The following is a 25944-nucleotide window of genomic DNA, read 5'->3' as shown; positions in this document are numbered from 1 at the left end:
GAAAACCACTGTATCTTCCCAATTGTTTATCTTTCCGCAAAACTTGGTTTTAAAATAGACACTTTTCTGACGCTGATGGGGACCGTGAAACCTGATACCAGATTTTTACTCTTGGGTAATGGACTGTTGACGAGGAATATACCTTTCCACATATTTTTGGCCATTTTTAAATAGTGGTTTTTCCTATCTGGCGCGGCACGATTACATAGGACTCTTTCATAATGGCGGCCAAATAAAATATTCTCTTGTTTTAATGCTAATAAGCCTCTCTAGCCTCGATGACAGCCTCGCTACAACGGGCAAATTTCAATAGAATATTTGTTTCAAAATGAGGCCAGTAGGTCTAATTAACATAAACACAAAAGAATGCAAAGGGTAGTAGCCATTTATGAAAGTGGTCTGAAGCTTTAATGGTAAGGTTTCACAGTGTTTTGTGATACATCTGGTTTGTCAAGGAGTCGCATTATGTAGTAGCAGAATGATCGACGTACCCCTGATAAACTTCAAGTTGAAGTCTCGTGTGAATGCAGTCAGAATATATTACTCTTGTTTCAAACATAACAAAGCTTTACTGTCGCAACACAACTGTCCAGATAATAGATAACTATGTTGACAATATACGTTGCTTTAATTTATTAAGTGAGACTATTTTCTTTGTGATATTTAGAATCACGTTTTGCGGTTTAAAGGTTAGTTTCTTCGACAGCCAATAAATATAAATACAAATGCACTACAAAGTCCAAGAACTGCTACTGAATTACTATGCAGCCTGAAAAAAGTTAAAGTCACATCAACTTTATAAAAAAAGGAAATAGTTAAAAATAAGCGGACTAAGAATTTACAATCTGCAATACAATAATTCGATTTGATACGCAATAATAAAGAAACTCATAAATGTTCTCTGTTTATAATAATGAATCAAAAGGATCATCAAATGCATGAATGGAAAAGCCAGGGGAAAAGAAGACTTCCCAAAAAGCTACTTTTCTCCTTCTTTCCTTCAAGTAATAAGCACCTAATCTTAAATGGAATACGTCAAGATAAATCCCTTCACCTCCAGCGACATTTTTTGGCCGTTTTCCCGGGAGGGGTGGGGGGAGAGAGTACTCCCTTATATGGGGTATAAAGGTATGTGCGGCCACAAAGGGTATGATTTTTTAGCCGTTTTGGTCAGAAATAGGGTAAGGGAGTCAAGAAGCGGACCGCACACCCCCACGGGGGGCGTTTTCTCCTCTGATATCTTCAGATTCGATTCGAAGCCCGAGATAGGGAACATGGAAAAGATTTTCATGTTAACCTAGCCCTGTTCGATAAAATCTAAATCCTTGTTTTTTTTTTTGTTGTTCACCATGGAACAAACTGGCTTTATTAGAAAGGAATGAGTTGGCAAGTGATTGGCAAAGGCACGCTAGCTTTGGTTGAAAACTCGTCATCGATCTCCCTCTCGGGAACTCGCAGCCAAATCTGAAGGTCTTTACCGCGCCAATTAGGGAGCTTAAGCACACGCGTTTTTGAGACGCGGACGGCAATCGGAAGAGACCATTTCGTGCGCTAGGACAGTGGTGTCTCCCAGATTTTTATACTAATCATCTCGAATGGAGAGAAGATACTTGGCAATGTAAATGTGGTTGTGTGAAGACAAGTTATAAAGGAAAACAGCTCACTTCCGGTTACCGTCCGCGTCTCAAAAACGCGCGTGCTTAGGCTCAATGAGAGGACGTCACAAAGTGCTTCGCGATGCAGACTCCTTTTGAGAATACCAATGCAATAGTCAGGACACAGATTTAACAATGGCTAAGACAATGAGCTACTCAAGAAAAAATGGACAATATATAACAACCAAACAACCAAAATAACGACTCTAATCCTAAACTTTGACGCACGTCATATACCCTTGAATCTAACGAAAAGAGAGGTTTAGGGAATCTTCGTGGTGTCTGGATAGCAAAGTAGTTTGCTAAGTAGCATCAAAAGAAGACGCATCTTACTAGATCGGCCAAGGGACAAATTGCTAGTTTTTATACTTTACATTCACTGTGTGGCGCAATTACAGAGAAATCTGCAGTAGAGATAACAGGCCTGGGGTTTCAATAATCGCGCACGGTCGACCACACCGACACTTCCAAAAACCGAAGCAGTCTATCAAAGAAAGAGTCTTTTGAGCCTAAATTAAAATGAATTTGGACAAATATTTGACATGTTTATCCAAAGATCGGGCCAATGTCCATTCTGGCCAGAAGTAGTTGCAACTCTTCGTGTGCTACTATGACCAAAAAATCAATTCTTCTTTTTCCGTCTTTGGATTTCACAACTATGCATGTGTTACAATTTTTAAGCTTTGATTTAAAAAAGACACCTGGTCTGCGTTAGTAATGGTCCGCCATTACTAACTTTAAAATGATCGAGGAGAAAATGAGTGCCCGGAGAAAAACCAGTCGAATCAGACTGAGATCGACCTCGGGGCCAAGGGTTGAGCGCAGAGATGTAAGGCATGGTCCGGAAAATCGCTAAGCCGTCCCGGCTCCCGAAATCGTGTTTTGCATATGGAGCGACTTTCACATGACCTTGGAAAATAAACGTAAAAACTGAACGAAAACAAAATGCAAAACATTTCATTGGAGTGAAGTGAAGCTATTAGTCTCTACACTCGTGGCTTTTCAGGACTAATTTACAATGCTTTACGGGGGTCTTTAGCCAGACTGCTTATTACACAGTTTACAATTTATTTTAGGAAGTGAAAGATGCCCTGTCCAGATAAGGTCGGACTACGTCCCCTACTCTCATCGAATGGTGAGTGGGTTCTTTAACGTCCCATACTTTATGGTACTTAAAGTACCATACTTTGACGTCCCATACCATACTATTTCTCCTTTTCCGAGAAGACTCGAAAGTCTAACCATTTGCAGATGTAATTTGCACATTCTCCTCAGTTATTTTAAGACCCTGAGTCACGGTTGGTCCGGCCGGAGTCGAACTCACGACCTCCCGCATGACAGCCCGATGCTCAACCAACTGAGCCACCGGTGCGCGGTTAGGCTCATCGAACAAAAACAAACGAGCGCAAATTTTCATTGGCTGGGCGAACGAGAATGCAAACAACGTCATCTCTCCATGGAACGTTCTGGAAAGCGATCGGCATTTCGCTTTGATGTCATTTGAAATGCAGTAATTGATTGGGAAGTCGAACGGTTTCTGCCCATATTAGGAGTTTCCTTGGCGGGAATAAGGAGAAGCTTTGTTTCAATCTTGCCAAACATTGGTCCGTGAAACAAATTCCGAACACTTTTTAAAGGTCATACGAAAGCCGCTCTGTAATAAGCTGCATTTACACGCTAAAATCTTCAGCCAGTGAGTAAATTACTTTTCCCTAGACACATGCAACCCATTGATGCCATTGAGGTTTGAACGTGAGTAATGGCGAACAGTGAAATCTAAAACTTAAACTCAAAGTAAACAGCCTTTGGATAAAAATCAAAGCTAAAAATTTTGCCAGGCAGCGGTAAGCAAACACCTTTTCAAAATTTGAAGAAAAGGAGAAAGATTTTTTGATCACAGTAGCACTTTAAAGCTGTCTGTAGATACAGTGTTCTTCTTCTCAAACCAGCGACCTATTGCAAATGTTATTGAAACCTCTGATTGACGAAGTAGCAGATTCCACGTTAAAATGTAACAATTGCGAAAGAAAACGTTTTAGGTTTAGGTAGCCTTTAACTTTACGCCATCAATCCCAAAATACATAATACCCTATATGTTTCAATTATACGATCACTAAATCACCAATTTATATCTTAAACTTCTAGCGATGAAGTTTTAACTTTTATTGACTACAGCCTACGACGTCCAAACAACGCCAATAGAATCTAATACAATCCACAGCTGTCTCTTACCTCTCAAGAATTCGATATACGCTTAATATAATACTTAAGATTTTGTTTTTGTCTTTCAAACATATCAATATCCCTTTTCACTTATTTTGATACTTTAGCGGCTTTCATAAACGTCTAGCACAAAGGATTTAAAGTGAATATGACTGGTTTTTCTTTATTTACTCAAGTGAAACATGGTTTTCTGAGACTGAGAAAAACAACCAAAAAAATTCCATGCCGATTTTTATTCTATGCCTTTCAGCCTTTTAAAAACCGGAATGTCCACATCCGGTGAGGTACAAAAATGCGCTAGTAAGGAGACTGGGGATACCAGGCCAGCGAACGCAGGGAAATTTTCGTTCTTTTATCTTTTGCATTCTTACAGCCAAATACAAGAACACATCTTAGATACAGCTTCAGCAACTTCAGCAACTTCTCAATGCAAAAAAAGAGAAAATTCTGGCCCTAGGAGAATTTCGTATTGGTAATTGACGTCACAGTCCTGCTACCTCCAGTCTCTTTACTAGCGCGGTTTTGTACCCACTGGAAGTCAAAATTCCGATTTTTAAAAGGCAGAAAGGCATATAATAAAAATCAGTATGGATTTTATTGGTTGTCTTATCTCAGAAAACCATGATGTTTCACTTATGTAAATAAAGAAAAATCTGTCATTTTCACGTTAAGTATTGAGAGTTCTCTTACAGATATTTCTGGAGCGATTTTCGAGTTCGTTGTACCTTCCTTTTTAAGGAGAGTCCAAGATTTCAACATCTGTCGTGAATATTGTATGCCTCGTTTTTACAAGGACTCAGAGTTTGTTTAAACCACAACTCCCTGACATTACATTTAAAATATCAACAAAAAGGATCCAAAGGACGAGTGGGAAACTCCCGCCACTCGTGCCTTGAAATGGTATCCATAGTTACCGACACAAAAGTTTAACTCTGGGACTCGCCTTGAAAATGAAGACTGGAGTGAATTCGGAAATGCTCTTGCAGTAGCTGAATAATATTTAAGCTAAGTAGTCAATCAAAATAAGTTTTCAGTTAATTCGATAAAATAAATCAAAATGCTCTTAAAACCCCCGCCGAAAACTATAGAAGGCTTTACACCAACCCGCCTATATAGAGCCACCAAAAACTAAATTTGTTTCATCTCGGGTTTGAGAAGTATATTGCCTAATCAATCATTTCTTCGAATTTTATCTAAGTTACTAAACGAAAATCCCATTATTCCAACTTGTTTCCAACAAATCATCTTGATTCAGAAGAAAGCACTTTCTGCATAAATTTTCAAGATACTAATTGACAAATGCGACTAAGAACTGGTTAAGCTAGACACAATGGTTACGGTCACACTTGAGAGAAACACAGTAGGGCCGTTTATATGACAGAAAATAAGCTGCGGCTTACTCTGGCGGCGGCTTACATAAGACGCGAACACCCCGTATAAATGGTACAAAATCTACGTTTATCTACGGCTTACCCTGGCCGGGGAGTTTATACTCGTATAAATAGTTCCTTTCGCGTTTTATGTACGTCGCGGCCAGAGCAAGCCGCGGGTTATTTTCTCTCGTATAAACGGCCCTATTCTAACACTAGTGTTGACACTACTGTTGTGCCAACTCTCTGGTGTTTTGAGTCCCTGGGGAAACACTGAACAATAGAACTTGATTTAACACTGGTGTTCACTCCCTAATGCGATCGCAACCATTAACTAAGTGATTGAAGCAACGACGCCACCACCAAAACTCAAAAACGCCACAAAACTAAGGTTTAACGAGAATTAACACTGGCTAATTTTGATACATTTCTCTGACGCTGTCATATGGACAACCACATTAAATGAACAATATTGAGAATGTGTGGAGGTCGTGAGAAATCCAGGATAAATTCTGAGTTTTCTCCGCTAACCTAACATCCACACCAATGAAACAAATTTTATTCCCTGGAAATAGAGTATACAATTTTCAAGCTAAACAAACTTTTCTTTCAAATCAAGTACTCTTACTCGCTTTGAAAACGAGGCTATTTCCATGGCCAAGGACTATTAATTAACTATGCAAGGCTTGCGATTGGCAAGCGAGGGCTCCTGTAAATGTGCCTGATTTCGCGGGAACATCAAACTAATAGACAAGCTTAGTTTGTGAATATTGTCAGTGCTATCCATGAACTCCTGGCAGTAGTGTAGCAGCTCTCGTAACCTGCTATTCGTTTGGTATTGTAAGCAGCATTTACGGTTTTTAAGTCTAAGTCATTGCTTCAATTGTTTAGTCTTTTGTTTTCGCCTAGGGTAGCGAACCAATCACATTATACGTTACGACAGCTAATACATCACCCTCTCCTGGAAGGTGACTACAACTGTTGACTAAAATTGTTGAGAGATTTTAAACGTTTAAATAATGACATAACCGTCAGCAATTATTAGTGAGAAGATAACGGTCACCTTTTTCCTAACCTTTGTCTTTAAATTTCTGTTGTCGTGGTGGAACATAATAATTTTGTGTTGGCTTGTTGGTCCTTCGTGGTTTGGCATAACCGCCGGAGTTCGGACTGGACCTTCCTCGTCCACCTTCGGGCAAACCAATGTAAACATCTGAGAGTGAAGTAAAGAAAAACATTTAGTGCATTTGTAAAATTTCCCGTTCCTACGAATGAATCCTTTAGAGCCGCACAGTAGCAAAACTATTTCATTCTCACTTCCTGTTGTTTGATCAATTAACGAAATGCGCCCTCCAATACACTTCAAAATTAACTTTTCCTCGTTTCACTGGAGAGTGATCAGATAATCACGGACTTTTTTTGGGGATTTCAATCGCTTAAATTCTCCATCAACGTTCCATAAGCAGTCCTTTTGCTCCTACAGCAACAAGAAACAGTAGCAAGGTGGGACCAATAGGCTAGTTTCGTATTCTAACGGTTGGACTGGATCTAGCATGAAATAGAGGCAAATGCGGGCAAATTAATTTGCATTTGAAAAGATTTGCCCGCATTAGCCTCCATTTCATGCTAGATCCAGTCCAGCCGTGAGAACTCGAAAATGGTCTATTAAAGCCTTCCCGTGAAACAGAGTCGGCATACTTTGCTTTTGGTAAAATATTAGGAAGTTTAAACGGAGAGTATCATGATATTGCGCATGTTCCAGCTCTAGTGAATATCACCTTCTATAAGCCAGTCGGAAGGGACGTTATAATTAGTGCGGGAAATTCACACGTACGCGTGAAAATTTCTCGCTCGGTCATCTGCGAAGTGGACCGCCCTTAGTTTATAGTGATTGTTTAATAATCAACAAATCTTTACACCTATGTGCAAATTATAACGTCGCTTCCGATTGGCTCATAAATGATAACATTCGTTACGGCTAGAACATGCGCAATACCGTGATACTTTCCTTTTTAAGAAACCACAGCAAATGACGAAAAATGATGGAGCTGTTCGTGAGGCACGACGGTGAAATAACAAAATTCGAGGTTTTAACGACAACAAGAGCTTACAAATGGCGACTCTTCATTCTTTATTCTTACTCTAAAATCGCTCATACCGAAGTTATTTTTAGGATAAAATCCCCCACATTGTACGACGTGAACAAGACGGAACACTCCGCGAAAGACTTTACCGTCCGGCGTAGGACATAAAGTCCCTCTTTAGTCTTGCAACCACACATATCCCCAACTCGAGTCAACACTGCTGTGCTACTGTGGGAGTTCCCCCACCATGTCTGTGTGATTTTCTCACCTTGTCCAGGAATTTCCTTAACTCCTCGAACATAATGCACCCCAGCTCCAGTTGCCACTGCGTAAGCTGCCTGACCAGGCTCCCCAGAGGAGCTCTGTGGCACAGCCCCATAATGCACCACGGGCTGAAAGGCCGCTGGACGCACCTCCTGGTGCTGAACCTGGGCTGGTTGCCAAGGAATTTGGGCGTGAACCGCCGTGGAGTGAACAAGAGTAGGCCTGGTACCAGCAACGAAAGGAGGATGGCCGCTGACCGGGATGACCATCTGCGGTCTGGTCACAATGTTAACAGGTGTTTGCTGAGCATAATAAGGTACCGTGGCAACAGCTCCTCTAGGGGGAGGGGGTGGATTTCCACTCTCACCCTAAGGAGGAAAAAATGGATGAGAAGACCTCTTGTGACGCGAAGCGTAGCAGCTTCCAAAGAGAGCAAATGTACATGATAAGAAGATAGCCAAATAAAGGAAGAATTCAATGCTACTCCTATGCAAGCAGTTTCCTTTCCTGGAATCAACTAGCATTTCATTTGAGATCAAGCCGAAAAATTCTTAACTTACCCAAGCGATTATTGGAAAAGGTCTCAAGGAAGACAGAGGTACAACGTCATTACTGTTATGGAAATCCAGAAAAGACACCAAACAATTGACACCATCATGAATTAAATCCTCCATCTTGGCACTGTAAAACTAAAGAAAGATAGTTTATCAACTTGCAAGCTGGAACCCCACCCTTTTGTGGCAAATACTTTTTAAGGTCTTAAAGGGAATCTCCACTAAAATAACAAAATGACTTCAAACTAAAGTTTCAATTGGACCCTTCGCCCCTCAAGGGCCACGGGTCAATAGCCTATTTGGCTCTCACTTTGCTGGACAATTTTAAGCAATTGTCTCTTACAGACACCTGAAAAATTCCCGTGGCTCCAACAGGAGCAACCTATTCGGGAGCTTTAGCAACCACAACGGCGACGAGAACGTCACAAATTTGCATATTCAGTGGGAAAAAACAATAGGTTTGCACGCACTGCACGTGCGTTTTTCATTTTTGTTCATTTCTTTGCGGTCGTCAGCAAAACTAAAACGTGAAATTGCCATATTTGAGGTTTTATGCAGGACGTCAGCACTAGGAGATATTGGGCGTTTTCCATTTACAAAAAATTTCCGGAAATTTCGGTGGAAATTTCCATCGGTTAGGTCCGTCCGCCCAGTGATTGCGATTGTACGCGCCAAAATTAAAAAATGTGGCCGTGAATAGCCTGGAAGTGGTAAGACCTTTCAAAAGTTGTAAATGGAACACACATTTCCATCGGAAAGTTTCCAACGGGTAAACAGGACTACCTTTTCAGAAGTTCCGTTTATTCCGGAAATTTTCCAGTGGAACGAACCAAAAACGTGTGTTCCGTTTACATCCCAACCGGAATTTCCGGAATTTCTTGGTAAATGGAAAACGCCCAACTTTTCACTTTCTCCCCTAAATTAAGCGTGACTCCTATCGTTCTCATTCTTGAGGGCTGTCACACCACAGTCTCATCAAAAAGCTTGGAATAGTCGCGAAGTGATTACAATAGCGCGAATTTATGTTTTGAGATGACGTTCTCGTTGCCATTCCCGTCGTAGTTGCTAAAGCTACTACTCTTGTCTATAAGAGACAATTGCTCGAAATTGTTCAGCTAAGTGCATGGATCACTTCTGTCATTCGACTATAATCTGCACGTGATTCAAATATACATTTATTTCATTCCAAAGAGAATGCCTTCTACAGAGTCATACAGGAAACTTACAAACTATCATTAAACAATCTATTGTTATGAGTAAGATAAGCTTTAAGTAATGGTCCGGCTAAGAAGCAGGCAGCCCAGCGGCAAAAGTACTTAGAAGCTGCGAAATATTAATTTTTAATTTCACTCCAATCGAGGCATCTGATTGGCTAATATCGGAAAATGTCGAAAAAAGATGAGAAAAAAATGAAAAAAAAGCCATTTTTGGATTTCTTCTTCCCCATGCCCTTGATCTCTGTCTCTCGGCCAAATTTGGGCATTGTTCTATGCGCCAATCAAATGGCGCATAGAATCTTGACGATATTTACAAACATAGTTTTTGAAGGCATAATGATTTGTTCTACGAAACAGAATCTAATTTTTTTAGACGGCAAGTCGATTACATTTTTCATTGAAATTCAAATTTCGCGCTTTTAGCTGCTTACACCAATGGGAACAGCCGAACTTAATTTGATTAAAAATGTTGGCACATTTTAACTAACCGACGCTATTGCCGCGGGCTATTGTTTTTCTGCCTGCTTTTTAGCCGGACCATTACTTAAGAGTAAAAGAGAACCGATAAAGGGAACATAATAAAGGAATTTTATCTGATTTTATCCTCTTACCTGTCCATCTCTCCAAGGTGCCAAGCAATGATCCCCTTTCTTCCATACAACCTAAAATCCGAGGAACGAATGCACAAAATTTCGTCAAGAACTAAAACGTTTTTTCCCTCCCGGAGTAGAATAAGACACAAGATTTCAGAATCGAAGACTGCAAAGTCACCAATTTAAAATACGAGTTCCTTTCTCTTTCCAGAGCTGGCTGATATTGTATTTTTGATTCGTTCTGACTGCCCCTTGAGTCAGTAAAAACATGGCTCTTTTTTTGCATTTCAACTTTCCATGGAGACCCTGGGACAGTCAGTCAGTATAGGAAAAAGATCTAAATCTTTCCTTTTGAATTCCTCGTCCAACCCCAACAGAGTTAACACTGAAAGGGTTCGGGCAAAAAGCCCCTTCTTGCATTCTAAAAATGAAAGGTCCGGAAGTACAAACGTTCTAGGATCTCACGATAATTTCCGGGACACGCCGACAAATCAGAGGAAGGACCAACCTGTTTGCTCTCATATTTGGCAAACAATCACAAAATACTACTTTGAGGAGGCAGTGCATTCCAGTGGTTAGAGCGCTTGCCTTGAGATCCGGGGATCCCGGGTTCAAGACACGTTCTGACCACTAGTTGAATTTGTTCCAGGTAGTCAGTCCCTGGTTCAATTTCCTGGCTGCACTTGTAAATAGCCAACTGGTTTGCCTCCGGCCAGTTGAGATTCTTAAAAAGAAAAAGTTGTTCTGTTCAATGCTCGGAGATATTAGCTACTAGCTACTCTAAAAATCCGAGGGTAAATAATGATACTTGCTTACTTGCTTGCTTGCTTGCTTAGTGAAGTCAAAGAAGTATTGCATCATAAAAGTAAATTCCTTGCATATACCTGTGTTGCTGTGATTGGAGAAGGCACCACCTGTTGTGTAACAGTCTGCTGGGCTGCTATTTGCTGCTGTGGTATCTGAGCAGGGCGCACTTGATACACTGGGTAGGTCTGCATTGGAGGTTGAGGTTGCTGCACATACTGGTATTCCTGTGGCATGGCCATCTCTGCTTGTTCTCTACCGGCTCGTTCCACAAACGGCTGCGATTGGCTCACGACAAACTGTGTCTGCAGACGCTGTGACTCCATGGCCATGCTGACAAACTCGAGATGCTGCTGTTGCTGTTGTTGCACATTAGGAGGAGTGAAGCTCTGTGGACTGTAATGCTCCGATCCCTGGCGGTAATTTTTATGCCACTTGGCTTGAGCACCATATTGTTGCGGATGATAAGACCCACCCCCTCCCTGAGGTTCTTGGAAATGCAAAGGGTGTGGCATTTGGGTCGAAGATTCTTCAACATATTCACTCTGGTGGGTTGCCGGTGCTGTGCTAAACCTTACGATGGCATCATCTTCCTGGGCTACAGACGGCGGGCTAGTCGCGCTGGTATACCCTGTCTCTACATGATTGTCATTATTTACCTCTGTGTCTTCACCTGGATTGTGCTGGTGATGATGCTGGGTCTGGTGTTGTTGCTGCTGCTGCAGCTGTAATCTTTGTTGTTGTTGCTGTTGTTGTTTCTTCTGTAACCTTGGAGGCAAGCTTTGATTATACGGTCTAGAATCATGATCATGTCTTCTCGAACCCTTCCCTTTTGCCTGTTGCTGCTTGTAATACTGCTCCCTCTGCGGCTTGGACTGCTGTCTCCCGTCTCTTTGATGAGGCGACGTATCGTGCTTGGGTCGTTCAAGCTCTCTGGCAGTAGCATACTCACCCTGCGCATCGCCCTGCAGTTGTCTTGGAGGCGCTTCGTTTTCTGTCTTTTCTACTCTGGAATCTTGCTTGTGCTGTGGCTTCGGCTTCAAATCACTGTCTGGCTTGGGAGGTGGCCGTGGTGGAGGTCTTTCCTGGTTAGTCTCATCATTCTTCTTATTTTCTATAGATTTCAGGGGCTTTTGGTTTTTGGAGTCTGAAATAGAGTAAAGAGCCTACATTTATACAAAGTACCATTTGACGCTTGTGGCAACAGGCACAAAAAGAACAATCACAGGCGCCCCTAGCTCAGTGTGAAGGAAAGCCAACAAAAAATAAGGATTTGTATGGGAATCCCGATAAAAGACCTGAGAAGATTTTTTTACGAAACAATTCTCAATTAAAAAGCTTAAGCTTATTGCCACTGTGGGTCGCTTCCTTCCTATGTGTTTTTTTTTTTCCAGATTCGACACGAATTGAGCCATTGTCAGTTCTTCGGTAGTCAACGGTTATAGTAAAATACCACGGCCGAACACTTAATTCTCTCGAGCCCACCAATTGAGTTAAAATGAGTAGTTCTCACGGCCACAAATCCACCGTAGAATTCAAGGGCAATGGTTTTTGTTTCAGCGATGCCAGGCGGATGTTAGTGTCCCAAACGAATCGATAAAACGATGAACACCACACGGCGACTTAACGGTCGCCGTGTGGTGTTCAATGCGAAAGAGGATCATTTTCATCGTTTTTTACTTAGCGACCGAATCCTCACGTGATACTCTACGTTGTGTGGGCTCACTTAACAAAAGCGGACTTACTGTAAATAAATGCGCGGGACACAGCCGGCTCAAGTCAGAGTCAGCAAACATATCATGGGGCATGCGGTTTGAAGAGTGCCGTCCACGGTTGTGGATGGCGGTTGGATCAAAGTGAGTTTCGACCAATGGCAGAGGTCTCCTTTCCTGTACTCGTCAGCATAGCGAACGCAAACGAAAAGAGACCTCGGAGAGCAGGGAAGTTCCGCTTTAATAAAGCGAGTTCAATTGAGTGTCGTAAAACCAAAACCAAGTAATTACTTTGGCCAATCAGAGAGGACTGAGACAATCCGGCAAACCAATCAAAACTCAAAGTAATTACACGTAGCCGACACAAAGCGCGGGATAATGTGCACGCGTGAGCCACGATTGGTTTTGGTTTCACTTCTGATTGGTTGAAAAAATGGCGCGAGAACTTTGAACCAATCACTGAGTGAAGTAATCATAAACCAAAGTAATTATCTAATTACTTTCGACACCTAATTGAAAAGCGCTCTAACACTGCAAAAGTAAAACCAATGAGGAGGAGGCCACCAGTTTCCTACTCATAATAATGTTGTTTGTTTTGGTCCACTGTTTTCTGAGCCAATCCCAGGAGACATGGTTGTAACAGCCGCGTACTGCCCTATGATAACCTGGTGGAGTTGAGACCAGGACCACCGCCAATAACAAACGCGGTCTGTGGTTAAAAAGCTGAAGCTCAAAGCTTCCATCGCAACCAACCGCCAATGCACCCTCCGAAACGTGAGGTTTATGAAAAAGTTGGTAATACATGTATGGCTATATAAGTGCACTTCACAAAGTTATTCTTAGACGTTCTGTGACGACTGAAGCCAAATCTTCTCATGAAGCCCTTTTTCTCTTCCACAACTTCTGTACAATCTTGCACAAAACTCGTTGGGAAAATGTGACGTCAGTAAAACACAGGGAGCCAATGGCTAATTCGTGGACAGGTGTCAATTTGACAGCCCTGCAAAGCTGATGATACTGTTTCCAATAATGGAGATGATAAATGTGGATAGTGTATCGAAGGGAATTTAATATTGTATCTAAGAAAATTTAATGAGTATAAATGAAAGTGCAGTTGGAATTCAAATCTATTGCTGGTTTTCACTCACGTGATCAACAGCCATGTTTTTAAACGAAAACAAAAGGAAGCGTTTGCATAATAATAGAGTTAAATTCCCGGAGGATTTGGTCGGGGCACCAACATGGCCGCCTTTGCTTTGTTTAGGGCACTAACATGGCGGTCGTGACGTCATGTGAAAACCGAGAATAGAAAAAGTTGTCTATTTCCCCAATAGGCATTGCATCATTCTTCAAAATATCATGAACAAACAAGTCTATTTCCTTCTTCTGGTGCAACAAGTAACATAATTTATTATCACCATGTTCAGTCAGATAAGGTTCTTGTAATAAGGTGTCCATTTCACCTAATGGTCCTTCCTCTATTTCACACCAATCATGATTCACTCACATCATAATCCTTTGTATCATTGTTGTTTTCTGTACTGGCATTTGCTGTCTGTTCTTTATTCAAAACAAGCAGATTGTTTGAACTTTCACTGACAGGTTGGCAGTCTTCGATAAATTCTGGCCATTCTCCATTTTTATTTATCGTGTCCAAAATTTGGAGCCAATTTTATTGAATTTCTATGCCTACTTGTTTTGCTTCGATAATAAACAGCATCCAAACTTTTCCTTGGTCTGACATTCTCAAATTTATAGTGATACTTGTAGCCAAGTTTTCTCTTCAGTTAACTGGGATGGTCGGTGAGTCATTAAGGACCTAGGTAAAACATTTACTGTTGAACTTACATCTGCTAGTGCATCAACAATGGTACCGTAACTGCTTGTTGACGTCCTCTGGGTAGCTCAGAGACTTGTATAAAAGGGATATGTGGTGACATGGACATGTACATGGTGACTAGGGCTTTTAGCGGTATGAATGTTTGACTCAATTTTAACAGCTCTCTGGTTACCTCGTACATTTGTTTTACGATATTGAGGAACAGAATTTCTTATGTACGATCTAACGTTCTTCCTAACGGTCTTTTTATACAGTCTCACTTGTTTGAATCCTCAGTGGAACTTTCGAAATTAATATCCGTTGGAAACATAATTATGCAACGTGCCTCCTTCTTCTAACCAACCAGTGGTTTCGCCATTGGTCAGTTCACAACGTCTCCGGTCAGTTCACCAACGTCTCATTGACCGTAAAAGTTTCCTCACTATTATCAATTTGGCTGTGGTCAAAACTAAACGTTAATGGCGGATCGATCTCTCAGCAAACACGCAAAGGTAGCCTCATTATTCGGCTCGTCCGAAAAATCTGCCATAGGTTTCACGAAGAACAGAACTATTCATTTAAGAAAGTTTTTTTCTGTTAAACTTCACGAATAAACTTAAACTAATCCACGAAGGGTACGTACAATATAAGAGCAAAAATTTGCTTAAGCTTACAAACTATTTTTAGAATTGAAAAGCACTCACCGTACAATTTCTCGATGTCCTGAAGTGAAGAACATTGAAGTGATAACGATGCACAACCCGAATGAAAAGTGTTAGACCATATTTGCAAACTTCGAACTACCTCCCCCCCCCCCCAAATTTCGACACCTCCCCCCCCTTTCGATATTCGTTCCTGCGAATGCGCGCATCCACTCATAAAAATGGTCATTCCCGTATTTGTATGCATGTGTGACAAAAGATTAACTTCTCCATACTCCCCCCTCTGAGACCTAATCCATTGATGGTTAAGAAACGGCAAAGGGGCTTGCAAAGTATTTTTCATCAAGTTACCAACATTGGCATGGAGGATAGGGGAAGGTGGACAAGTAGACTTTGTTTGTTTGTGAGTACACGTCCAAAGATGTTCACGCCAGAATGTTTCCCAAGAGTTTTGTCCAAGATTGTACATGTAGATGATGTCATACAAGCTTATTGGAGAATATCAACACAGTATTGTTGATTCAGGAATCATTCTTCAGTTCCTATTTACTCTAAAAAAAAACTAACTATTATGTTACCCTAAGGTCCTGAATGGGCTTTTGCCCTCTCACGACAATGAGACGCTTTTCACTCTAAGATACAGAATATCAGCAAACCTTGAACAGTTGGAAATTTTGTGGACAGGAAGTCCCACAGAGCAGGCTCAGAGGGTTGTCTACTTCTGTAATCTTCTACATCGTTGACGTTATCATTTTCCAGTCTTCCCCTTGCTGTAAATAGAAATCAATGATACAGTCATTTAACCGAGGTTTTCGTTTGAGGTACTTTGAGGTCATATGTTTGTAGCTCTCCTTTTTTTTTTCAATTACAGGTTAAGGATCTCGTTTACTCTTTAATTCAGAGAACTAAATTTGTGAACAATGTGGCCACATCGACTTTGAAGTGATAGACTGCTTTGCAGCCTCCCTTTTCTCTTAAGCTCCGACGAGTTGTGCGAGTTGTACGGTACACAACTATGCAGCTTTCAATTGTCTTTTATCAATAGAAAATGTTGTTGTTGCCATTATTATTAATTTACATGTATTATTAACATTATCATCATCATCATCATCGTCATTATTATTATTACCATTATTATCAAAAACAACAGTGAAAGAAATGTATGTATCGAAGTGCAGGTTATTTCCTTTCATACATCAGTCCTTTCATGGGAACCTGCTCCAAACTATGTGGCTTCACAGGGCTGGTGCAGTGGCGAGAGCACTCGCCTTCCACCAATGTGGTCCGGGATCAATTCAAGTGAGAGGATGACTTCTATCTTTTTGTTCAAATATAATAGTTGAAGTACCTGGTGCTTCACGTCTTCCACCGCGACCTCGCAGCCTACCTCCTCCTCTGCTAGGCTCCTGCAGGAGAAAGCAAATCAATTATTATAATTATTATCATCAAAAGCTTATCTGGAAAATGAGAAGTGTTGACCTTGTGGTGTTTTTCAGTCTTTGCACTTTTTAACTTGTTGTCTCATTGTCGGGGAGTCAGGACAGCTTAGCGGATATCAACCCTGCCTTCCACCTCTGCGACCCAGGTTCAACCCTCGGGCCCCAAAGTCCTATGTGGGCTGAGTTTTCGTCGATCTCAATCTGACTCTGAGGGTTTTTCTCTTGGTACTCCGGCTTTTCTCCTCCATCAAAATCCACTTTCAGTGAATTACATCCATCCAGGATACCCTCGATGGGGACAACCTGTGGTATGCTTCCCTTTCATTGAATTGATGAATAATGTTGAGTTAAATTAAATTAAATTAGATCGTAAAGTTGATAAAATTGACAATAACCCTTTTACGTCCAAACCGGCCTAAGCCTGCCAGACTTAGTATTTTACTCTGTCTAACGCCAGACGATTTTACTCGTCAATGGGGAACCCCTGGGAGTCAATGGGTTAATTAATCACTCACTGAGAAACTACATGTATGCATCCCCATTAATTAACCCTTTGACATCCAAACCGGCCTAAACCGCCAAGACTTAGTATTTTACTCTCTCTAACGCCAGACTATTTCACTCGTCAACCGATTGACTTCGGCCCTTAAGTGGCCCCCACTGGCGAGTAAAATGGTCTGGCTTTAGACAGATTGAAAACTATTAAGGACGGTGCCTTACTAATTCAAAGGTATTTTTTGCCCCGGTTTATGATTATGCAGGAAATGTTGATCTTAACAAGTGTTATTGAAATCAAAAAAGAAAATTGGGGGTAACCAAGCATTTTCCAAAGATAATTCATGAACAATATTTGTAAAAAGCTCTAAAATACAAAGCCATGTATGGCATTTTTTCTCAAAATGAAGCTTAATTATCTCTAAAAAATGCATGGTTGCCCCCAATTTTCTTTTGGGGCACCAATAATACTCACTAAGATCTACTTTCTCTGCATAATCTCAAACTGGTAAAAATATCCCCGTATTAGTAAGCATCACTGATAGGAAATCCGAGTATCTTGAGATGCACAGAACATATACGGAATAACAACAGTGGGCACCGTCCTTAAGTCTCACTCTTTGGAGGCAAATGGTTACTATTTGAGTTCTTAAGCAACTCGCCTGAGATCTGGATGAAAGCCTCTCTGATTTCTCATGATGATCTGTTCTGCTGTTGTATCTGCTGTCTTCTGCTTGATTAAACCCCTTCCTAGCTCTGTCGTGATTAAGTGTCTCAGAATCAGCAGCCTTGGTGTCTTTTTCTCGACCTTCGTCTGCTGTATATTTGTTGTTTGTTCTGTCAGGATGCACCCTCTTACTGTCACTTTTTTCCTCTCTTTGGTGATTGGCAAATTTCTTCACGGCACTTTCCTTTTGATCCTGGCTTACAGGTCGGTTGTTTCTGGTGTTATCGTACGTCCTCGCTCTAGGCGGAACATTCGAGTCTCTACTCTTAGGACTCCTTGGTTTTTCAGTACTGTTTTGAAAAACACCATTCACTGCAAAGGAAAAGTACAAGAAAAATTACCATTATTATTATTATTATTATTATATTTAAAAGAAATGAAAAACAAAAAAATAACAATTATACTTCATTTATTTTATTTTTTATTGAAATGAAATGGGGTAGACTAATAACTACAAACACAAAAAAAAATCAGCTGCCATAACAAAAAGTTCCAATATACACACCCAGTACACCTAGTATGATTGAGTATTTTTTCTGCGTAGATAACTGCTCACATGCTATAGTTGTGTTGTCGTATATTTTACGTACATGTTATTGTTTCCAATATATACTACATTACAGAACAGAGCACAAAACTACAACTTTTACTTGAGGACAGTTTCCCTCACAATTATTAAAATTTCAAACTTTGAAACATTAAAGGTTAAAGGTGAAAGGTTACAGGGGATTTGTTACAACATTCTGATCAGACCACAGAATAATAGAAGACATCTTTAAATCAATAAGACCCAGAAATAATGACACAGCTTGTTTACTTCAGACTATGTCACTACATCCATGCACTTCACTAGCTCCTGTTGTTAAAAAATGGGAGGGATGGAAATGGATTTCAAGTACAGTATTGTTTAATATCTCTTATGTTGCTACCTTTAGGGTTGTCCACTGTTCTTCCTTTACTTTCACTAGCTGCCTCTATCCCTTGACTAAATGGCACAAATGGAGGAGGTCCTTCCCCACTCAAAGCCATGCGCGAATGTTTGGCTAGGGTCTGTAGTAAGGAAAAACACATATACAAATGTTCAATGAAATCACCAACATTAAATTATTGCATTCAACAAAGGAGGACTGGTTGGTTGGGTAGCATGCAGCCTTGATCTCATGTGATAGCGTACGGATAGCCCAAAGGGAAAACACTGATTCCTGTTTGTCCACCAAATTTAAGTACATTATATGGGGTTGATACCTGGATGTGTGACGGTCTGTTAATACTCTGTGCCCTACACTACAGGAAGTCACACTGCTTGGCTATCCAGCAAGACAGTGTACTGATATCCCACTATAATTATGTATTCCATTTAGTAATTGTTTTTAAAAAATTCTTTGCAAAAAGATAACAGTTGAAATCCTTACAGTGTGATTAACTTCATTAATGAACAAATACTAGAGAAGGGCACAAAACGATTCCCTCAAGGATACAAGAACTTGAATGCTTTATCACTGACAAAACAAAAATGTTTATTTCTTAACTAAAAAAGGGTTATTACATTCAATCTGGGCACACCAATGCCTTAGCTGGGTTTCCATTTCCCCTTAGTTTTAATCCAACTCCCAAAGCCCTCGCAAAGTGGTAAGACATTTGTTGATGATTCTCAAAGTTACATGAGTATAAAGATGGAGCAATACATGCCAAGTAATCAGTACAGCTCTATCTACTTTTTTACTTAATGCCTGACATTTTTACATTGTTTACTCTACAAAAATAGACCAATCAGCATCTTTGGTGCTCACAGAAAGAAACTCTCAAACTGAGAGACAGAAGACAAGACACAGTTACTGTTAAAGGTGCGGTTCCACAGAATTATAAAAAGGCAGTAACTGATAACAGTGTTATTGACCAAACATTTGATGTAATTGGTATGACAGCTATAGGTGGGCAATTTTAAATCCTCTAAAGATCTCCAGCTAATATTGTATCTAAGTTATGAAATACATGTACTTGTAGATGTGTCATATCATAGTGTAACTTGTATTCTGTATCTAAATATTACATTAGGATCATTCTGTCCATTCTTTTAAATGAGACTAAATATACACTTGTGTAATTTAGGCAAAGTTAAAACCAAGCCAATTCAGCAGTTTGAGGAGTTCCCTAGGAGGTTTGCAGGGGCATCGCCTTTTGCTTTGGCTTGCTTGCTTGCTTGCTTCTTTTCCCTCCCTCTCTCCCTCCCATATTTTGAGGTAGGTATATGATCCACACACTGTTTTTTCTCATTGATGGGCTGACAGGTGCGTGGGAGGCACTGGTGACCTTCTTGCTGCTGAGAAGAATGCACCACCCCCCCCCCCCCCCCCCGCCAAAAAAAAAAAAAAAAATTGGCATAGTGTTTTAACTATCCTTTAAAAAAAAACAATTAAGTCAATTGTGTGCGCGGGAGTGGGAGCATTTAAAGGATAGTAATATTACTGCGTTTGATAGTCTAAGGAGTACACGTCCTAATTTTGCTCAGATTGGGTGATTGTGTGGTCTTGCCAAAGGAAATCGAGATTTTTCTCTGCAAGGGAAACCAAAATGGCCGCACTGAAGATTCTTTTGTTGCTTGCAGGGTCCGCCTTGTATGGATTCTCGCACGCGAAATGATCTCCATCTACTGACAGTGTCTTTTTGTCAAAATGCTTACTTTTCTAGCCTGGAACCCTACAGAAACACAGGCTAAGCGACTGTCGAAAGCACATCAATAATCCGAGATTACTACTAGCTTTACTGTATTATTTACCTTGTTCAATTCCCACTTCTCTTTGAGTTTCTCAACCTCTCCACCTAACACCTTAGTGTTGTTTGAGTCCAGCATCAGGTAGGTTTCCTTAACCGCAATGGTACCTGTTAAGCAAACTTTGGTGCCCGGGGGGATTGATAAGCTGCAATAGAAAATGAAAATATTATTTATAACAACATGTACCCCCCCCCCACTCCCCCATTTTCAAGGCCTAAACACTGATTTGCCAGGCTACTGAGCTACTGACAACGTTCGATGAAGTGAAGTGAAGCAAACATCAGTCCACTCTACTAACCCCAGAGGTTTGTACTTGACCCACTTACATTTTACTACTCCAAACTTTCCTATTGAGCAGAGCTCATCAAACACAAACACAATGGGAACTTAGTTCATTCATTGTTTAAAACCACACAAATCAGAGAAACTAATGCATACATGTACAGTGTACATGACTTTTGTACACAGTTAAAAAAATTATTTGAGATACAAATGACAAGGTTCATGAATATTGTTGTCACTATCAACAACCAAACTGTTTTGAAACAGATAAACATGTATCAGTGCAACTATAGTGTATACAAACAAACACTGTATATACTGTACAGTACTCTACAAAATGCCACAAGCTACAAAGGACGACAAGAAAAGCGATATACAAAAAGTTCAACAAGGGCATTTTACAAGTAACTTAGAAGCTTGAAATTCTTATTGCAGAGACCAAATTAGGACCTAAAGTACATGTAATAAATAATTTTACCTGAGGTCGGGAATGGATGAATTTTCTAACCCTTGGCATGAAAGCTGTCCATCTGTCAACTGAATTTTTAACAGTCTGGGTGAATGGCTTGACTCCTCATAAGCTTTGGGGGCAGAAATATTTCGCAGCTTTTGCACTTGCAGAACCATGGGACCGCTGAGCTGTTGCAATAAAACACAGGTTTAAAATTAAACAAAAAGTTTTTTTGTCTCGTGGATCCACCTTCAGGGACCCATTCCCCAAGCTCATCTGCTGTTCATGGGTTTAACATACTACAATATTCATTGTGCTTTCCATAAACAAGCTGGCTCTGAATTTTGAATTCCAATCAACCGTTTATTTTTCCACTGCCACTAATAGCAATCACATTAATTTTTGTCCAACAGGTGTCACACCAATGAAAAAAGTAAGCTGAAAAAGTCAGTAATGCAATAGCTCTGCTATTGTTTGGTATTGTAAGCAGCTTCTGTTGTTTCAAGTTATTGTTTCTACTTTGCTTTTGGCTCGGGCATCGAGCCAATTACATTATACATTACAAGAGCTGCGACATAGATGACTTGAAAAAGTGGATTACATGTAAATGGTGTACAAAAACAGCCATGAGTCAAGGGGACATTGCCAGGCACTGGAAAATGTAAATGTAAAGATGTAGATGAATATGGGTCCAGGGAGGAAGCGGAGCAAAACACAGTGACAATAATAATTTGTGTGCGTTCATGAATGTCATCACAGTTACTTTCATTCTCATCCGCAGAGTCTGATTTTCATTTGGTCAGCACCAAGAACATGGACTTTGGCCACACACTACAACAGTCAAAGCAGGGAGTCTGTGAATCACAGACTTCTGTCTCTTCTTCACATTCTCAGAAATTTGAAACAACAACAGTCATCAATGGTTACAACATTATACAATTACTGCAACTGCACATATTTTTGGGCTGTGGGCAGAGCAGGGCTCGAAATTAACGAAAAAATCCAGTCGAATTTTGCGATAAGATACGAAAATTTAGTCGCAATTTCGCAAATTTTAGTCGCAAAATCGCCGCGCTGCATTGTGTTGTCAGCGGTTTAGCAGAAAAATATGAGCCCACAGTACTTGTGTGAAAAGAAACTGCTGAAAATGGCGAATGATCGAAGGAATGGAGCTGTGCACGTAACATCGCAGCTAAATTACGATACAATTACGCTACCTTCAGAGAAAATTCACAGCAAGAAATAAAATAATTTTGTCATTTATTTATTTGTTTGTTTATTTTAGCAAAAGTAGCAGCAAAGTGGCAACTGCTAACCCTTTTGTTTCGAAAGAACGAAGGTAACAACAAGTCGCAAATTTGCGACTTCTCCAGATATTTTAGTCGCAAAGGGAAAAATTTAGTCGCAAATGCGACCGTATTGGTCGCAATTTCGAGCCCTGGCAGAGTCCACGTTCTCAGCACTCACCTAAAGAAAAGCAGACTCTAGGGATGAGAATGAGGTCTTACACTTTAAATTACATGACCAAATTGATGGCTTTGCTAATGTTAAAAATGATACCTGACAGCTACATTGTACATGTGTTACAACTGTCAACAACGTTAACAATGAATATTGGAGAATTATTTTTGTTTGAAGGAATTAAGTACAAATCAATAATATTTAAAATCACTTACTGCTGACACTTTGCCTTTGTTGATATCATCAGGTAGATGTTTGATACCATACTGCTTTAAGTCCAACTACAAAAAATGATTGAAAAAGGAAAACAATAATTAAATGTATGTTAAACATACAAGAACTGGATTTGTTTCACCCAAGGAGTGAACATAATACACCATAACTCAAATTTGGTTAATTAAACCAACTACGTAAGGGCACTTTTCTTGTCAGAATTGGCCACCTAGACCCGTTAGTTTGCAGAGAAAACGCAACAATTTGAAGGAAAATTTGCATGATAAGCCGTTGCATTCTTCTGGAGGAATATATATCATCCTCAAAGTATCTTAATTATAAGGTGTTGTACAGTAGACTTAGTCCTTCAAAATGCCCAGTCTGTCCAGTCACTTCTGTCAAATGGAAAGCATCTTAAAGTATGTAACATTGAACTGACTAACACCAGGAGACTAGAATGCTGTCGTTTCAAAATTTTGTTTTCCTTTTGTCAGAGCAAATTAAATCTGATTTGCCCCTAGTGTGGTGGTCCTGAGCCCTACATTGCCCTTTGGTGATTTAAAGCAATTTTTACCAAGTTACAAAAAGTAACTACATACATGTAGAACAAAAATCAACCCAGAAAATAGGAGATTGATCCTTAATTAAACACACTGTATTTATATTGCTACATGAAAATCTAATAAATTCACTGTTTGTTTTAAATACCTTGACTAAAACCACCAATTTAATGCAAATTTTCTACTTCCAGTTAATTTCAGTCACCGAAAAATAGCAGGAAAATCATTGTCACATGGTCACTTCTGCTGTTGGCATTTCTCTATTGTCTCGCTTCACTGATTAGGACTAGAATAGTCCAAATAGTGAATTTTGGGACAAAATGGGATTAATTTCACGTCAACCTTGAAATGTAGTATAATTGCCTGGCTCTCCCAATTCACCCATAGTTCAGCATTAGAGCATTGAACTAGCAATCAGCAGGTTGTAGGTTCGACTCCTACAGAGAAGCACTCCAATGATTTCCAAATAACCCAGAGTCACTATTGAAAAAATTATACCTCTTCATTTCATTTATAGGGTTAACATTGGCCATCCCATTCATAGCAGAGCACCATTGGTAAGAAAATATGGTAACCCACGTCCGCCCCCTTCACATATGCTAATGTGACCACTATCACATGACTATATCATTGGCTCAAGTTTAGAGAATCAATATTTGTACATGTATACTTGTACCCAACATGGTGACCATACTCAAGCTAGTTTCCAGCATACAACTTTGATATTAGATATCCAAGTTATGGTCAATTGACACCTGTCAACAAGGTACCTGCTGACCAGTATCATGTGACCATATCGCAGGCTCAAGTTTAGAGCTCACCGAGGTCACCTGTTTTTTGAAGTTGAACGTTGACGAGGTACTGGATTTTGATTGGATTGCATGCTCAAACCAGGTTAACTTATTGTAAGAATAAATAACCTGGGAGCTCCATTCACACCAAAAGGTCCCCGCAGTCTTGCACCCAGTGGGGAAGTGTTAAAGGTGACATTTTTCAGCCCATTCACATTTAAACACCCCCAACTAGTGAGTAAAATCATCTGACATTAGCCAGAGTAAAATCTACAAGTTTCGCTCTCAGGTGGGGAAGAATTTTTTTAAACCCACTGCAATGCGATTTTTATAAACTATGTTATCTTTGTGGCATGTTATTTCTTTTGTGTGATGGAAAACATTTTACTTACCCCACAAAGCAAGCCTGTATCCCAGCATGGTGTCAATAAAATAATGACATGTGACGAGATCATGCAATAGTTTAGGGTACATATGTTGCCACAAAATTACAATGAGATTGAAATTTTAGGTTTTAAGAAAAAAAATCACTCTTTAAATTTAACTACTCCTACAAGGACCTTGAGAGTTATAGATATAAAAACAAAAATATTTAAACATTTGACTCCTGTCTTTAAAACTAGTGCAATTTTAAGCATCGTCAAAATTTCTATAGACCTTTAACTTGACCAAAAGCTCAGAGTTACAAATAATCTATTTTTGTTTCTATCTGAAACCACGGCTCTTCAGCAGGCTAATCAAAACACAAAAATACTTTAACTTTACGACGCGATTATGTTATTACGAGATTAGCATTTAGTGCGCAGGAAATACGCTGTTAATTACAACTTCCACGAGAAATGTAGCAATCAATTAACGCTTTAGGAAATATTGAAAGACAAGCCAACGAGAATTACATGTAAGCTTACGTAAGATTCAAGCTTAAAGCCAAGAAATTACAGAAGGTGTAAATATGTTTAATCTTCTTCATAATAACCTTTTAAGCAGCGGTCACAACAAAAGATAAGCTCAAAATTGAAGGAAACTTCACCAGAAAATCAATTATGAGAAACCAAAATAATTGTCGATCGGATATCCCGTCAAAAGCTTATTCACAGAAACATTAAACTTTAAAATGTTCATATTTAATGAACAGTGGCAAACAGCTTCAAAGACAAGTAAAATCCGTCTCACGACATTCTGGGAATCTACTATACGCTGCAGCGACTGACAATGTGAAGGAATTTGTTGACAATGCGAGCAGAAGTATTCAAAAAGAGACAGGTTTGAATACACAGTGCGTACGAAGTCATTCAAAATACTCACATTTAGGGCTGCCTTCGACATCTCTTGCAAAGATGGCTTTTCTTTGTTGCAAGCCTTTTCACACTCTGCAACCCCTTCGGAGGAGAGAAACCTGCCAGTGGAAACGATCGTTCTAGCGGTTAAAGCTACAACAGCGTACCAAGTAAGTCGCACGCCTTACAGAACTACATCAACGACGCCAAAAAAACCGCAGATTCTAAAATTTATCGTTGAAGTGAGCGACAGAAATACAGCGCGCGATGCAAGAAAACGCAGCACCGAGCCAAACGTTTGAGAACGAAGAAAAGTAAAGGCACAAATCAAGATGTCAAGGCAATTTGAAACAAAACTCACCAGCCATTTTCTTTCAACTTTGCCTCCATGCCACGAAGAAATTCTTCCACTGCAATTCTTTGACGAGACACCGCTGTATGAACAATCATCACCGCAGGCTCAACAAATGTTTTGATAGAAGTCTGGGAATAGTTCATAAGCTGATGCCAGTTTCCAT

The 25944-nt window shown here is 40.0% G+C and overlaps 1 protein-coding gene across 1 annotated transcript; it reads right to left on the bottom strand.

Annotated features, from left to right (window-relative positions):
• Positions 1-549: 549 nt before the first annotated feature.
• LOC138015156 (tudor domain-containing protein 3-like) lies at positions 550-25855 on the bottom strand. Its single transcript, XM_068862086.1, has 14 exons — positions 25788-25855; positions 25455-25545; positions 22801-22866; positions 21152-21312; positions 20395-20536; positions 18548-18668; positions 17554-17930; positions 16306-16363; positions 15614-15727; positions 10845-11911; positions 9979-10029; positions 8157-8285; positions 7601-7964; positions 550-6461 (listed from the first exon to the last, which is right to left on the bottom strand). Exons 1-14 carry the CDS (start codon positions 25814-25816, stop codon positions 6319-6321), a joined length of 2913 nt encoding a protein of 970 aa, XP_068718187.1. The 5' UTR covers positions 25817-25855; the 3' UTR covers positions 550-6318.
• Between the last annotated feature and the right edge of the window lie 89 nt (positions 25856-25944).

Source organism: Montipora capricornis, chromosome 9, assembly GCF_036669925.1.
Source record: "Montipora capricornis isolate CH-2021 chromosome 9, ASM3666992v2, whole genome shotgun sequence".
NCBI lineage: Eukaryota > Metazoa > Cnidaria > Anthozoa > Scleractinia > Acroporidae > Montipora > Montipora capricornis.
Note: the sequence above shows the minus strand (reverse complement) of the source record. Positions and strands in the feature narration are given on the sequence as shown.